The sequence below is a fragment of the Castor canadensis genome, chromosome 9 (assembly GCF_047511655.1).
Source record: "Castor canadensis chromosome 9, mCasCan1.hap1v2, whole genome shotgun sequence".
In the NCBI taxonomy this organism is placed as follows: Eukaryota; Metazoa; Chordata; class Mammalia; order Rodentia; family Castoridae; genus Castor; species Castor canadensis.
Window position 1 is genome coordinate 76612019 of NC_133394.1, and position 17108 is coordinate 76629126.

The 17108-nt window shown below is 40.2% G+C and overlaps 1 protein-coding gene across 10 annotated transcripts in view; it reads right to left on the reverse strand.

Moving 5' to 3' along the window:
- The window catches only part of Fnip2 (folliculin interacting protein 2), a 124180-nt gene that overhangs the window by 43890 nt on the left and 63182 nt on the right, over positions 1-17108 (reverse strand). For 8 of the 10 annotated variants that reach the window (XM_074041730.1, XM_074041734.1, XM_020173668.2 and 5 more), the window contains 4 exons: positions 15676-15776; positions 15384-15473; positions 13981-14052; positions 2655-2784 (listed from right to left, as the gene is read on the reverse strand). In XM_074041730.1, coding sequence (XP_073897831.1) covers positions 2655-2784; positions 13981-14052; positions 15384-15473; positions 15676-15776 — 393 coding nt within the window. The remainder of the gene's footprint in view (positions 1-2654; positions 2785-13980; positions 14053-15383; positions 15474-15675; positions 15777-17108) is intronic. The other 2 variants (XM_074041733.1, XM_074041731.1) reach the window with 1 other exon arrangement.

Consider the following 17108-nt stretch of genomic DNA (forward strand, 5'->3'; position numbering starts at 1 on the left):
TTCTCTTTTCTAAAATACCTGTATTAAAATCTTCTTTTCCTGCACTAGTTAATTTCTGCTCTGCATAAAAAAATTCTAGCTGGCCGTGATGGTGCATACCTGTAATTCCAGCACTCAGGAGGCTGAGGCAGAAAGACCATGAATTCAAGGAAAGCCTGGGCTGGCCAGCTATACTTTGTCTCAAAGCAAACAAACAAAAACTGTAACAGCTTACACTGAGCTTGTATTTTAAATCTTGTTTGCAGTCCCCTCCCCTTTGTCTGGCATCTTCTATTTCTCTTCTTTTTCAAAAGTAAAATGACTATCAGTCCATACATCTTTAGGCCAATGTGGTCTTTGATCGTCAAACTGTAATAAACATTGGACTCTACAGCTTTATTCATCCTCTCCACCTCTACCCTATAAACAGTAATCAATTCTGACATCAGTTTTAACACAGCAGAGAGTGCCACCTGCTGAATTTCTGTAACAGAGTAGCTGGCTCTGGCTTGCTCCACTGTATCACTCCACTGAACTCTAAAGCAACTGGAGTCTTTGATCAGCTATGCAAACTAGAACAATTCAGGTCATGAGGCACCATAAACATATTTTAAGTCTTATTCTACAATAAAAGATGTTACAAAATGTTTCTGAAAACTCGGGTATACACCCGAATACTTCTTCTATCTTTACCTGCAAGGAACCAGGCAAGGAAGACAGGCTGTTTTGCGAATACAGAAACTGAGGCTTACTCAATTGCCTGGGAGCAGAAAGCTTCTTAGTGACAATGCTGGAGTTAGAACCCAGGGCCTCTGTCTTCTAGTCTGGGCTCACCCCTGGGCCACTGGCAATGACCTGACTCTGGCCTGTGCCTGATCTGTGTGCTGGTGCTCATGCCATCTAATGGATCATGATACCTGGAGCATGAGGTGGGAAGGAGCTGGAAGCAATCAGATTAGTTGACGGGCTTCAAGTCAAGGAAAGACAATGGCTACAGACTTAGGATTTTTCCTTATAAAGAAATCAAACAGAATTTCAGTGACATTTATCAATACTCACTTATGTACATTATAAGCACTTTAAGATCACAACGAAAGCTAAAACTAAGATTATTTCAACATATCTCAACAATCTACAGCTGATATCAGGGCTGCTTAGTCTACCTGTTGTTTGTACTAGCTCTGACCTTAGGCTGAACCTATGTATTATGTTGAACCACATAAAATTGTTGGTCCAAGAACATCTCTAGACTTGATATACTATTCCGTGACAACCACCCTGAATTCTTAAATTTCCTCTCAAAGCCAGAAGCAACAATTTTTGATGGCCACTGTCCTTCTATTTCTAGCACAAAGAGCTAAGTTTCAACTGGGCATGGTGGCAATGTAGCAAAACTCCATTTCAAAAAAAAAATTAAAAATTAAAAAAAGCTGGTGCTGGTGGCTCAACACCTGTAAGTCTAGCTACTTGGGAAGTTAAGATCAGGAGGACGGGTCAGCCTGGGCAAAAAAATTTGCAAGATACCATCTGAATGAAAAAGGATAATAATAATAATAATAAAGACCTGAGCATGGTGGCACGTGCCTGTCACCTCAGTGCCAGAGGGCAGCTTCAATAGGACCACAGTTCAGGTCTGCCTGGGCAAAAAGCGAGACCCTATCTCAAAAACAACTAGAGCAGAAAGGGCTGGAGGTGTGGCTCAAGAGGTAAAGCACTTGCCTAGCAAGCAGGAAGTCTTGAGTTCAAACCTCAGTTACAAAAAGGAAAAAATCTGCACAGATACCTATACTCAGTGATTAATAGTCAATTTGCTAACTTGATTAATTGACGTGTATTTTTTTAGCTGCATATAAAAATTTTCTTTTAAATGTTTGAGTTATAAGAGGAAGAGTCTGAAAGCTACTGGTGCAACATCAAATGTATATTTTGGACACAACAAAACTTCAGATTCAAAACCAACTGAAATGTAGGTAGAAAATAACCTTGATGCTATCTTAATTCACACTCATAGTTGAAGAATTTCAGGCACTCATGGCTCATGCCTATAATGCTAGCTACTTGGGAAGCTGAGATTAGGAGAATCATAGTTCAAGGCCAGCCTGGGCAGATAATTTGAGAGACCCCATCTTGGTTAGAGCAAGATGGATTGGAGATGTGGCTCAAGCAGCAGAGCACCTGCTTTGCAAACACAAAACCCTGAGTGCAAACCCCAGTCCCACCTCCCCCTCAAAAAAAAGGATTAAGTTCTATAAAGAGAACATGCTCCTAATACAAGCAGAACAAAGTACATGCCATATATTACATGTCTGTCTCATACATTTTCAAATGCCAAAAGGAAGACTTATCCCAGCCTCCTTTACTTACAGAGCTACATCTGAAAGGTATGCAGCGTAACAAAAGAGCATAGTCAATTCAAATTAACATCAAATCTAGTGTACACATGGCATGACTACCCAGATATTTCCCAGTATCTTCTAGATAAGAACTTTTTTTAGCCTAAATTTATTCCCTCCTTCAAAGTTCTGACTCACAAGCTTTCAGGCTAAGCTGAAACTAATCACAAGGTTTTGGCTATTCTTCCACTGATAACACACACACAATGATAGTTGCCTTACCAGGTTCATTAAGCTGCCTACAATGCTACTTTTCTTAGCAAGAGGAAACCTGCAGCTTACCTCCTTGGAATGATGCCATTTTCCAAACTTGTTGTCTGACTTCGAAGCCAGCGGCGCTGATAACTGCTGGAAGAGGATGTAGAGGAACTTGGAGATGGGAAAGGTGTGATCAAAAGGCTGCTTAGTGAGGCTGTGAGGAAGGAAATATGTAAGTTGAAGTAAATGAGTCTCTGTGTAGCTACATAACGCTTATTATGAATGTATTTAATACTACTGAACTATAAATTAAAAATGGGTAAGATGAAAAATTTTAGGTTATGTGTATTTTAACACAATGAAAAAACTGGAAAAAAAATATGCCAAATAACCTAAATTTTCAGGTTCTACCACTCATATCCAGCAGGGGAGACTATAAATTCTCTCTTATAAAGATTTCTGCACAGCAAAGAAAACATTTTATTCATTTATTTTGGACATGGTTTTGCTAGGTAGCCCAGACTGGCTTGGAACTCTCAATCCTCCTGCCTCAGCCACCCAGGTGCTGGGATTACAGATGTGCACCACCATGGCCAGATGCCCAGAAAAGAAAATGTTCTTTATAGTTTTTGGTGGGACTGGGGTTTGAACTCAGGGCTTCATGCTTGCAAAGCAGGCATTCTACCACTTGAACCACTCCACCAGTCCATTTTGCTCTGGTTATTTTGGAGATGGGGGTCTTGGAAATTATTTGTCTGAACTGGCCTTGAACTGCAATTCTCCTGATTTCAGTCAGCTTCCCAAGTAGCTAGGATTATAGGCGTGAGCCACAGCCCTGGCTAAAGGAAACATTCTGGTTTTCTTTTTTTGAGTACTGGGGTTTGAACTCAGGGCCTTCGCCTTGAGCCACTCCACCAGCCCTATTTCTGTGAAGGGTTTTTTGAGATAAGATCTCGTGAACTATTTGTCCGGGCTGGCTTTGAACTGCGATCCTCCTGACCTCTGCCTCCCAAGAAGCTAGGCTTGCAGGCGTGAGCCTCTGGCACGTGACTCAGACTTCTACCCATATACATGAATAGCAACTGGCTATGTGGCATGATACAGATAGAACGCTGGACTTCTGGCTGAGTCTGGAGTGGACACACATGGATGGACCATATCCCCCCACCTTTCGTTCAAATATTTATTGGAGATCAACTATATGCCAGGCATGTTATCTGTTGTTGGGGGCAGAACAGTTAACATGACAGAGAAGAAATTAGCAAAATACCTAAGAAATGATCACAAAGACCACATGATGTAGTAAGTCACAAGAACAACTTTGACACTGGAAAAAGTGCAAAAGTCAAAAACTCCAAAGCAGTTACAATTTCTTCAACAAGAATTCTGAAGCTGACCTGGTGAGTCTGTTGAGAATGTGATTATGACATCAGGCAAGCAACACGCAGAAAAAGACTTCAGCAAGTGCTCAGGGCAGGTCCGAACTTGGGCCTGCCAAACACATCTGAACTTGCAAGGAGACATTTGGGGGAAGGATGTTGCAGACAACCCCTGCTCTTCTCTTTGGCAGCCATCCAAAGATATGCATCTGGGCAACACTCCATCAAAATAAAAAATGTATTTGTGGAACTGGGCCCCTTACTTCCTCTCTAAGCTCATCCTGCACCACCCTCCTCTGATTGCATCTAGTCTTCTTTCTGTTCTTTTCCACAAGGGCCTTTCTATTCCTATTGGCAAATCTGCACAGCCTGTTCCCACCCTAGGCTTTGTACTCCTGTTCCATGCCTAAAATGTTCTTTGCTCTGATCTTCACAGAGCAGGTCCCTCAGGTAGTCAAGTCTCTCAGAGGGGCTTTCCTTCAGTATGTGCCTACATATTTCCCCTTCCTACCTGTCTCTCTGGTTTGGAATATCAACTCCATGCAATCAGGGAGCAAATCTACCCATACCCACATCCTAGTAAAATGTCTTCTATATGAGAAGCTTAAAAGATGTTGCTGAACACAGAAGGAACAACCACAGGTGAAGGACAGTGATTTCTGTTTCAGTTGGTAAGTACAACGAAAACAAAGCAGTACAAGAAACAAATGTTTAGACAGAAGTCAGAAACTGAATTAGTTTTTAAGTTTCTGGTGGGTAAAGCTATATATATGGCATTGAGATACTCTTTTCTCTCCACCTTCATTTAAAGTTTATTTTTTGGCAGTGGTGGTGGCAGTATGGCTCTGAACCTGAACACTTTTTTGTATCTGAGATTTTGTTATTTTTGCTATTGTTTCTTTTTGTTGTTGTTGTTTGTTTTGAGACTGATTCTTGCTACTTAAGCCCAGCCTACCCTCGAACACACAATTCTCCTGTTAGCCTCCTGAGTGCTGGGTTAGAGGCATGAGCCACCTGTAGTGGCTCCACCATGCCTAGTTTTTTTTTTTTTTTTCCATACGGTGCTAATTTTATTGTGACTTTTAAGACAAAAGGGGCATTAAGTGTGCAAATGTCCACGCTCAGCTTTACGTGTTTTCTTACTACTGTCGAGGCCTTGCCAGAGTATGTGATCTTACCAAAGGAAGGCTCAGTCTTGGTGCTGAGATCCCCAGAACATTGCGTCAATTTGAGGGGAAGGGAAAGACATCACATTTCAGAGCATGTTCACTTGACTGGATGGTGAAGTTCACCACATACCCAGCAGTCAGATTTGTTGTGGGCTGCCACTGTGGTTGTCTTCCATTATAAGAAGACGTCCCCTCTCGACTGTGGCTGGCAGCAGAAATGAGTGTTTTTTTTTTCCTTTTATTATTCATATGTGCATACAAGGCTTGGTTCATTTCTCCCCACTGCCCCAACCCCCTCCCTTACCACCCACTCTGCCCCTCCCTCTCCCCCCCCCTCAATACTCAGCAGAAACTATTTTGCCCTTATTTCTAATTTTGTTGTAGAGAGAGTATAAGCAATAATAGGAAGGAACAAGGGGTTTTGCTGGTTGAGATAAGGATAGCTATACAGGGCATTGACTCACATTGATTTCCTCTGCGTGGGTGTTACCTTCTAGGTTAATTCTTTTTGATCTAACCTTTTCTCTAGTTCCTGGTCCCCTTTTCCTATTGGCCTCAGTTGCTTTAAAGTATCTGCTTTAGTTTCTCTGCGTTAAGGGCAACAAATGCTAGCTAATTTTTTAGGTGTCTTACCTATCCTCACCCCTTCCTTGTGTGCTCTCGCTTTCATCATATGCTCATAGTCTAATCCCATTGTTGTGTTTGCCCTTGATCTAATGCCCACATATGAGGGAGAACATACGATTTTTGGTCTTTTGGGCCAGGCTAACCTTACTCAGAATGATGTTCTCCAATTCCATCCATTTACCTGCGAATGATAACATTTCATTCTTCTTCATGGCTGCATAAAATTCCATTGTGTATAGATACCACATTTTCTTAATCCATTCGTCAGTGGTGGGGGCATCTTGGCTGTTTCCATAACTTGGCTATTGTGAATAGTGCCGCAATAAACATGGGTGTGCAGGTGCCTCTGGAGTAACCTGTGTTACAGTCTTTTGGGTATATCCCCAAGAGTGGTATTGCTGGATCAAATGGTAGATCGATGTCTAGCTTTTTAAGTAGCCTCCAAATTTTTTTCCAGAGTGGTTGTACTAGTCTACATTCCCACCAACAGTGTAAGAGGGTTCCTTTTTCCTGCATCCTCGCCAACACCTGTTGTTGGTGGTGTTGCTGATGATGGCTATTCTAACAGGGGTGAGGTGGAATCTTAGCGTGGTTTTAATTTGCATTTCCTTTATTGCTAGAGATGGTGAGCATTTTTTCATGTGTTTTCTGGCCATTTGAATTTCTTCTTTTGAGAAAGTTCTGTTTAGTTCACTTGCCCATTTCCTTATTGGTTCATTAGTTTTGGGAGAATTTAGTTTTTTAAGTTCCCTGTATATCCTGGTTATCAGTCCATGCCTAGTTTTTAATATCTGAATAAGTTAAGTTTTTATAACAGAAAAAGTTAATACTCATTCCATCAGAGTATGGTTTGCAGACTTCCAAGAATACAGTCCTCGAAGCGTAACTTTAACCAGTGTCATTACAAAGCTTACTTATACATATTTCTTCCTTTGGACTACTTCTTCCCTCTATATTTTAAGGTAGAATTTAGGCAAATTTCCTCCGCATGGGATCCTGTCTCCAGACCCCATTTTCAAACACATGACCCTTATCCTCCTTTCCTTCAGTACCTTCCCCATACCTTTTTATCTGCAAAAGAGCAACTTCTAGTCTTAAATGTACTTTCCTCTCACTTAAATGCCTACATGAACTTATTCTCATGGAGTAAATAAATTATTTCAGACTGTAGGAATTATTGAAAAAGCAAATTACTATTATTTTAAGTGACAGGAATGACTGAGGCAAGTTCTTTAGTCACAGAACACTTTATGAAAATGGGACACAGAGCATACTACCTCCCAAACACAACAATGACCTTTGTTTACTGTAATTCTGACAGTACTGCTCTTCAAATTTTTGCTCATTTAAATGCTTGAAAAAATATAGGATTCCTTAAAATATGGTACATAGTTGTATTCCTAAACACAGTAAAATAGAAGCATTTAAAAGGTCAATGAGTAGAACTGTTATTATTGTCTAACAGGAAAATTTCAATTTTAATAAACCAAGCATGCTAATTTAAAAAGTTATAGGTGACACAAGGTAGTTTCCAAACTACAAAATGATCTTAGGACTTTATGAGGTCCTCAACAGCATCACCCTAAGTTTTAATACATTCTTAGAAGACCCCTTACTAAAATGACAATGGTTCAAAACAGCTCAAATTGTAATTTCCTACCGACCTGGGACATAAACTCTTGCCCAGCTGTGGTCAAGTTATTCAACATTCTATGTCTTTTGCCCATAATCCGGGTTGTAAGAGTGAAGGATCTATAACAGAGTTACAAAAAGCATAAAATGTAGTCCTTTGGTCTTCCCTCTAAATAAAAGTTGTTTAGTCTGCCTTCATAGGGGCTTTTAATTAAAATTATACTGAATTTATGGATTAATCTGTAAAACTCAATCCCTCACTCCACTTATAGAAGTCCTTTTAATAAAATTAAAAAAAAATTCTCTATTACAGTACATCATGTTTTCTTACAGTGATCCCTAGATTCCTTATAGCTTTGAATGGTATCTACATCACTTTCTGATTTATAATTTTTCTTAAACAAGTATGTGAGAATGCAAATTCACTATGGAAAGGGGCTGAGTATGGAGGCACTTCCTATAGTCCCAGCTACTAAGGAGGCTGAGGCAGGAGGATACCTTGAGCTTGGGAGTTTGAGATCAGCCTGGGCAACATAGTCTCATTTAAAAAAAAAAATTTGTTTTAGGTTGTGGAATTTTAGGACTGAGATGTAGCTCAAAAATAGAGCACTTTGCCTAATATGCACAAGGGCCAGGGATTCAGTCCTTAACATTAAAAACCAAACCAAAATAAAAAGCAAGGCAAGACAGTGAAAAGGCCAATAAGTTTGTGAAGGTGAAGATGAAAACATTCATTTGAGAAAATACAAAGGTGTAACTTGCAGTACAGGAACAAGAGTGAGGTGAAGGAATGGTGCTCTTCCCAAGCTGCACTACATCTGGGAAGTTCACACATAAAGACAAGCAAAGGAGAACAAGGCCAAAGCCAAGGCAAAGACTTCACAGTGAAGGTACGAGCAGACAGTTTGTTTTGTATATGCAGTGAAAGAGCAAGCCAAAGGTGCCAGCTCCCAATAATCCTGTCACACAGCAAAAAGGACACTAAGGAGCTGAGGCCTGCAACACAAGCTATGGGGCACCCAGCTGAGGGCTTCTGCATTCTGCAACCTGGTCTGGAGGGGCAAGACAGGAGCCCACATCTTATCAGAACCATGGAGGTTTCATGATAGCTACCCAGGGGAGATAAGGAAGTAGTGGGACATGACCCCAGCAGTTCCTCAGCTCCTCCCACCTTTTCATTCCAGCAAGGTCACAGGTTGTACTGCCAAGCTTCAGCTCAATCCTTCACCTGTATGCATTTTGCACAAGGTCAACAGGGTGCCATGGCAGTTCCCATGCAGACAATGGACCCACAAATAGTACCTAGGGCTGGGGGGTAGTTCAAGGGCAGAGTAGTGTGGAGCTGAGGTTTAGATCCTCAAAAACAACCCAAAAACCAAAAGCATACGGGCACAGTGGTACAAGCCTGTAATCCCAGCTACTTGGGAGGTGGAGATTAGGACTGAAGATCAAGGTCAGCCTAGGCAAAAAGTTAGTGAGACCCCCATCTCACCAACAAGCCAGGTGTGGTGGTGCTCACCTGTGGTCCCAACTACTGGAAGGCATAGGTAGGAGGACTGTGGTCTGAGGCTGGCTTGGGCAATAACTAAAGCAAAAAAGGACTAGGGGCATGGTGGCTCAAGTAGTTGAGCCCTGCCTAGCAAGCGAAAGGCCCTGAGTTCAAGTCCCAGAACCACCAAAACCAAAACAAAGCTAAACTAAAAACCCCCAAACAATAACAAAAAATGATACCCTCCTTGACTCATGCTCCTCTCTACCAAGCACTACATTAGTCAAATCTGTGGTGGTCTCAGGAACCAATGTGCTGTCACTCTGCCACACTCCAAGGGTTCCCATGTTGTGATTTTTGATTCCTTATAGCTTCAAAGCCCCATTCCCACCCTCCCTCCCTTTCTGTTCCTCATCTGAACAAGCTGATGAGAAAGCTCAGGTGCTTTCTGCTTTGGCGCCCATGGGAAGTTCAAAGCACACACAGCAACCCTTACCACAGCGTAGCCACTGTAATATCCCAAGGTAGTCTCCTTTCCCTGTTCTCTCAAAAGCTGTTTTCTGGCCAGCTTGAGAAGCCCACCGTTTCCCCCAAGAAGCCCCTCATTATGTGAGCAGTAACTCTCATTTTCTTTGGGTGTGACATGTGGTGACACTGGTTCTGATGATGAAATTCAGTACTGGGGGAGTCCATGCTGAGTCTGCAGAGCGAGTGAAACGCGCTTTATCTGAGTGCTATGATCATGAGGCTCCTCAGCCTCAAGTTTCTTTTTCAAACGCTTGAATAGAAGCGTTTGCTGGTGCAAACTAGCAGTTTTCTTCATGCTGATCTCCTACTTTTTTTTACTACTTTGAAGGACAAAGGAAAAACAACTGCAGAGAAAACAAGGACATTACTTTTCTGGCCAGTGATATGAACACTTTAATGGGGAAGAGAACCTAGAGCTGAACTATGGGCAGATGACAAGGCTCCATGACACCAGTCTCAACCCCAGCCCTCCGAACCTTATGGTACTCATGTACCCAAGACTTCCAAATTTCAGCTTCTGCTCCAACTCATCTCTTTCAATCCAGTTTCCTATTTCTAAATACAGCAAATGCTCACAACTGGAGAATTTGTCAACACTTTAAGAAGTATATGAATACCTGTCTCCCCCAAATGGCCTCTTGCTTTCCTTACAATGGTTAATGCCACCATGTTCTGCTTGTTTTCTCAAGCCAGAAACTGGAGCATTCTCCTCCCCCATAGCCCACATCCCATTAGTCACTGAGCCCTGCAAATCTTACTTTCCTATATGCCTGAAACTCATCCTTCTTCTTTCTCAAACCTTACTGGAAAACTTCTAATGGCAGCCACTAAAATAACCTCTTAAAATTATCTTTTTGAGGCTAGGGGTGTGGCTCAAGTGGTAGGGTATATGCTTAGCAAGCATAAGGCCCTGAGTTCAAACCCCAGTACCGCAATAAATAAATAAATAAATAAATAAACAAACTGATTAGAAATTCGATTTATATAGGCATAGGAATCCTGCTCAAAACATCCAGAAGGAAATACAGTGAGTATTTCCCCTCCACACCTGTTCCAACTTGTGTTCCCCCTCAGGCACATTCTATGAGTGGGGAAATGGCTGGTTCTAAGACCAGGACAAGAAATAAACAAGATGACTATGGAGCAGTTGTCAGTACCAGAACATAAGACAGAGCTCAACTCTCCGCCCCCCCCCGCCCCCCCCACCATAGATGTGGGTATGTGAAAGGAGCACCACAGGAGCCAAGTGAAAGAGGCACCAATGGCCAAAGCTAAGACAATTTGGGAAAAAATAAAGTAGTATTTGGTTATAATCCAAAGTAAAAAATAAGTATCTTCAGCAGGGCACCAGTGGCTCACACCTGTAATTCCAGCTACTTTTGAGAGGCTGAAATCGGGAGGATCAGGGTTTGATGTCAGCCCAGGCAAATTGTTTCTCAGATCCCATCTCCAAATAACCAGAGCAAAAAAAAACAGACTGGAGGTGTGGCTCAAGCAGTAGGGTGCCTGCTGAGCAAGCACAAAGTCCTGAATTCAAACCCCCGTCTCGCAAAAATCAATCAATACAATAAAAAAAAAAATACATATCTTCAAGACCATAATGATATAATGACCACGAAAATAAACAAATGGGGAGAAGAGACACACTCCATGCAGAAAAATTCCAAAAAATTTACATAAACCCTCCGCACTCAAGGAGGGGAACCCAATTCTTAGGTAGCATAAAATATGCAAAGGAGGAAATAGTCACTTTTACAGTGCAGAAACCTGACAAACTCTATCCCAGTCAGGTAAACAAGGCCAACATCAATGGTCATAAGTTATATTGATAGAATGAACCATTAATATCATGTAAGGAAAATAGCACCTTTACTTCTGTAATCTTCCTTTCCCAAACTCACAAACTCCATCTAATCATGAGAAAAAACAAACATATTCTAGTAGTAGGACCAATATCTCTCAAAACCATCATGATTATCAAAAAGAAAGTCTGAGGAACTGTCACAGCCAAAGAAGATCAATGTAGTATAGTCCTGGGACAGAAAAAAAAAAAAAGAATTAAGTAAAAATGGAAGAAGCAAATAAATTGTGAGCACTCACTAATGAGAATGTGTTATTAATACTGATACTGGTACATTAATTGTCACAAATGCACACACTAATGTTAAAATATTAATAATAAGGCAGATTAGGGACAGGTTATAGAACTCTCTGTACTATCCTCCCAATTTTTTTGAAATCTAAAACAGTTCTAAAAACTGTTTTTAGAAATTTCCCTATCCCTCAAGTCTTTAGACAGAAGTTAAAAGAGAATAAACAACGTCTTTAATTGCTGTACATCTACTGCTAATTACTGGTAACGCTTGGAGCTCCTATTCTGTTACAGAACTGGGGATCTTGGTTCCCCCACAATTTAAGGAGGGTAATAACAAGAAGAAATCTTAAGTAGAATACAGAATACAGTAAGAGCACGAAGAGTTCTCATGCTAACAGAGTTGAATCCTACCAGAGGTATGATATGCACACTAGTCTTTGCATGGACTCAGGGATTTCAGAGCAGCTCCCAGGTGTGATCAGATGGTAGGTACCTGAAGGTGAGAGTGTCTACCAAGAGAGCAAGAGAAGTAAAATGCCACTCAGGAGCATTGTTAGGCCTCTCTGTCATCTCTGCCCCTCTCCTCCCCACAGGAGAACTAGGAGCTTGGAAGTAGGGACTGCCAAAAAAGAAAGTCAGCTTTCTCAAAACTCACGTTTGTATCATACCTCCCTACCTCCTCCCAAATCTGGTCAGTCCCAAGTCCCTCTCATGGGCTGTGAGAAAACATTTCAGATGTGCCTGTACCAACTTGGTACACATTAAAGTGTTAATGTGAACTTGGCCTTTCAATTGTACTGCTTCTCAAATGGCAAGGAAAAGTACTTTTAGGAGCAATTTAGAATCAGAAGACTATGAAACTAGTGAGATTATGACCTATACAACATGAAGTAGGAAAAATCACACTTCCTCCCAATAATGTTTCTATTGACATTATTTCTCTCAAAATCTCTCAATATTGTTTTGAACAAGAAAGAACATAAACAAATAAAATAAAATAAAATAAGATTATAGTAGGACAGAAACTCTGAGTGCCTGCAACAGGCCCCAGTAGAACATACTGCTCTACTACTCATCTTTCTTTCTTGTCGGGGTGGAGGTGGGGAGGGAGGCTCTCTCACCACACAAAGTCAAACACAATGAATCCCATCAGCCAGCCAGGCAGCAATTATGACTAAGGGTCATTTGGTTCCACAGTGGTGCTTCCACTCATGAGGAAACCCCACACCTTCTTGCTTTGAAATCAACCATAATAGCTCCAGGGCCAGTCCTGCCCAAATGTGCTCCCAAGGGCAAGAAGGCTGAGCCCTGGGACCGATGCTCTTCAATGTTTACTCAGTCTTTGAGTAACTGATGAAAACTCAAGAGTTCAGCTGACAGTGACCCACCAGGAATGATGAAATTATTCTGAGCACCATTAAATAAAACCAGTTCCTTGGCACGTTACATATTGTATCTTTTCAGATTCTGTTTGTGCAAAAGGGGCTATAAGTGAAAATGACACAGGTCTAATCAACGAGAGTTACATTTCTGACCAAAGTTTCCTAGCCCAACTCCATGAAAATGAGCCACTTTAATCATAAAAAGATGCTATATACTTTGTATTAAGTGACAGAGCTGGATAGGGCAGGGTGAAGGGCTTTGTTATTACACAGAAGGAACACAGGACCTTTGAGGCAGTCTCTTAGGGTAAGAACAGGAGAGAAATGAATGAAAGGCCAGGAGGAAAGGCAACAAGCCCTGCGTTAAGTCCACGTACTGGCTGGCTGGCTGGCCTCTTTGATGAAGTCACATGTCACAGGAGAAACCAGAGGGCACTCCTACTACTCCCTGGAAGACAGAGGCTACTTGTAGGACATGTACTCATCAGGCAAGGCTTCACATGCCCGAAGTGCTTGAATTCCAGATTATTAATTCATCACCCTTCTCTGATAACAACAGAACCTACCTCAGATCTGAACCACAAATCAAAATCAAAAAGCGAAAGCAGACTTGTGTACAAAAACAGAAACCAAGAAAGAGATCTTAAAAGCAGTATTAGAAAAGGTTAGGGCTTGAAGTAAGCATAGAAGGGTAGCTGAAATACAATCTAGATCAGCATTTTAGGACAGACAAAAGGGAGAGCAGGTCAGCTGGAAGTCCCCTGCACTGTCACAGGTATGTTTACTTCTATAGACCATTTCCCTTCTCTGATTCTATACTCAGCAAAAGCAAACTCCTGCTTGGCTCAAGAAATCTCCCCTCCAGAAAGAAATTTCTCAGCATACACGAGTCTCATGAATTTATGTATTAAACATGGTTTACATTGCACAATCATTCCCAGATGCTGTACATGAAAGTTTCGGATCTTTGGACACCTTAGAGTATCTTAGGATATGAAGAAAAGAAAAAGAGTGCCACCTAAGAGTAAGGACTATCTACCTATCTTCTACTTTCCCAACTTCTATACCATTGCAGAAACCCACTGTATTAAATCATTAAGAGGAGATACCTGATCGGGCAATGCCACTATCCCTGTCTTCATTCTGTCCTCTGCTCGGCATATCAACTGGTGTGCTGTGTGCTAAGACAAAAATAGGAGAAAACCATGTAGTTAGGTTCTACCAAGACAGGAAAGATTTCAAAAAGCCATTGAAAGTTTTACATTTCAAAGCAGGCTACAACTACTGATGATTGGCCTAGTTTATTATAGAGATTAAGTACAAAGCAAAATTAAATACATAAAAAGAGAGAAGAAAATAAAACCAAGGAACCATTTGTTTTTATTTTACTACAACACACAGATAATTGTGAATGATGTTCAACTCCAGAAAAAAAATTTCTTAAATTCAAAAAATGTTTCTCTGTTTATAACCCACTCTCTTAGCAGACAGAAAACACTTAATACTCATTTCAGCTATTTTTTCCTCTACTTATTTCCCATTTACACAGTACTACTGTAGAGTTACATAGGAAAACTCATGTTCTGCTATGAATTTTGGAAAACAATCAAGTATGAAAGACTTCTAGGAAAGCTTCAAACTGATCTAAGCTGTATACTAATGAGCTAGAAGGTAGATTAAAAGTTGTTCAAGTAAGTTTTACAATACACAAGAAGTCCAGTGCCCTGCCAGGTTCTACTAGCTGCTAGCTATTTTTTGAAGTATGTTTATTTTCACAATTTTAATGGAAGTATATAAACACTTTATTCTTACTCTAAGTAGATGGGAGGGTGTCAGTTTCATTGTGGGATGGATTAGATAACTATGGTGTTTGGATATTTTGGGATACAAAGAACAATGAAAAATACCATTTGTTACACTTACAACCTTAAGTATTAGTAATAAAGATTGCCCACACTTGTTAATCATGTGAAGACTAAAACAGATATTTAACAGCTTTAGATAGCAAGGCCAACTACATCTCAGAATATACCCAGAATACCAAGATGACTATACCTGTAAGAAACCTAGACATTGCATTGAAAGTATTAGAGAGAGAGAGAGAGAGAGAGAGAGAATATGAATCTTCCATGCTTTTACTATAATGACTTTTAGAGAAACTCCATGCAGGTAAGGATGCAAGTGCTAAATGGATAAAAGACACCATGGTAAAGGGAAAATAGTTCACAGTAGCAGAAAAGACTCAGAAAAATCAGAAAAAAAAATTCTCCTAGAAACACTAAGGGCTCATTTTAGTATAAGCTCAAATCAGCTTATATTGGGGTACTAGCAGAGGCATTTTCATGGGTGGAATTTTCAAAATACCACGAATTTGGCTGCATTTGAAACTAATTTCTCTTATCACAAGAGCCCCTTGAGTTTCTAGAGAAGAACAAGTAGGATTTTGTCCAAAAACCTGCACAGGATTTATTAATGTGTGTGGGTCACACTGTGCTCAGCATTCCACACAAACCTGCAAAGAAAGAAGCACTCCGGGTGAGCCGGAGAGGTCCTCCTTCAGCCACCCCCTGCAGCAGTTTGCTGCTGCATGCCTGTAGCAGACCTGGAGCAGAAACACACAGGAGACGCAAATACACACACACAAATAAACAAGATTAAAGATAATGCAAAAACAAACCAAACCAGCACAGCACAACAAACTCAAATAAAGCAAAACACACCACCAACTATGCCCACAGCAGTGGTGCTAAGAGAAAAGCTGTGTGCATGTGTGTGCGTGTGTGTGTGTGTGTGTCTCATTTTACCTAGGTTACTCCCAGTACGACAAGGACCCAAACTATGCTGATTTGTGTTCAGTTTTCCCACATGAGGATCTTGGTTGATGTATTCAAAGCTGTCCTGCAAGCTAAATCCAGAGAGGGGGAAAGAAGGAGAGAGAAGAAAAACATTAAGAGGCTGATAAAGCGATTTTCTAGTAGACTCTCAAATACAGACAATAACAATCAGTCATTCAATACTTCTCTTTATAAAATAATAAAGTACCACATCTATCAAAGGAAATTAGATTGGCAACTTCAGGGGAAAAATAAAAAGGTTTTGGAAGTAGTCCAATACATACAACTAAATGATTGCATTCCTCACTCTTTCACATTCCATAACAGGACACCAAGCTCTAAGTTCTGCCTCAGTGACTGACACCTAAGACTCTGCTATGCATTTCTGAATTCTGCTTAACCAACTGACACCCAACATGTTGCTATTCATTTTAAGGATTTTACATAAATCTTCAAAATGGAATTAATTTTAACTCTTGGTTAAGGTCTATGAATAATTTAGCAACTTTTTTCAAGAGGAAGACGTATCACAGAAATTATGATTCTCATAGGAGTTTGACTTCACACCTTCTAAAACGTTAGAATTACTCATGAAAATGTGAGGAAAGCAGATTTTTAAAATTTATTTTTTTAATAAGAAATTAAGTATCGAGATTTTGAGAATATAGTATAAAGAAGACAACATAATTTTTATTTAAACCTGAGCTCAATATTTTATTACAAGAAGTTAATGTAATGAAAATTTAGATAATTACAAGCATCCAAAAAAGAAAAAAGGAAAAACTCGTAAGAAATATTAGCCAGGCCAGATGGTGCAAAAAAGAAAAAGGATTGGCGGTGTAGCTCAAGTGTTAAGAGTGCCTGCTTTGCAAGCGTGAAGCCCTGAGTTCAAACCCCAGTCCCACCAAAAAATAAATTATTTATTTTAAATAATTTAAATAAAAATATTAAATGAATATTAAATATAAATATTTAAATAAAAATTTAAATAATAGGAGGAAGAAGAGAAGAAGAAACAACATCAATTCTTGTATTAGCTTAAGTGTGGCAGTCCAATGCTAAGTGCTCAAACTATTTTGTTGAAGGGTAACCAAAGACTTACTCAATGGTACTAAACTATGCTGAGGAATATATTTTTAGTTTCCTAGGGTTATTTAAAAAAAAAAAAGCCTTCATTTGAACTCTAAGAATGCCCCTTTATTTATAGTAAGTCTCTTGAAAATTATCAAAAGTATGTTGTCTTATAAAAAAAACTACACAAATTGTTTCTGCATGCAAGTTAAATATGTATAAATAGATGCGTCTAGAGGGGAGTTTAAGTTAGAGTTAGAATTTTTAGTCTATGCAGAAGTATAAAAACAGAGAGAAGGGCAGGAAATGCAGCTCAGTGGATGAGTGCACAC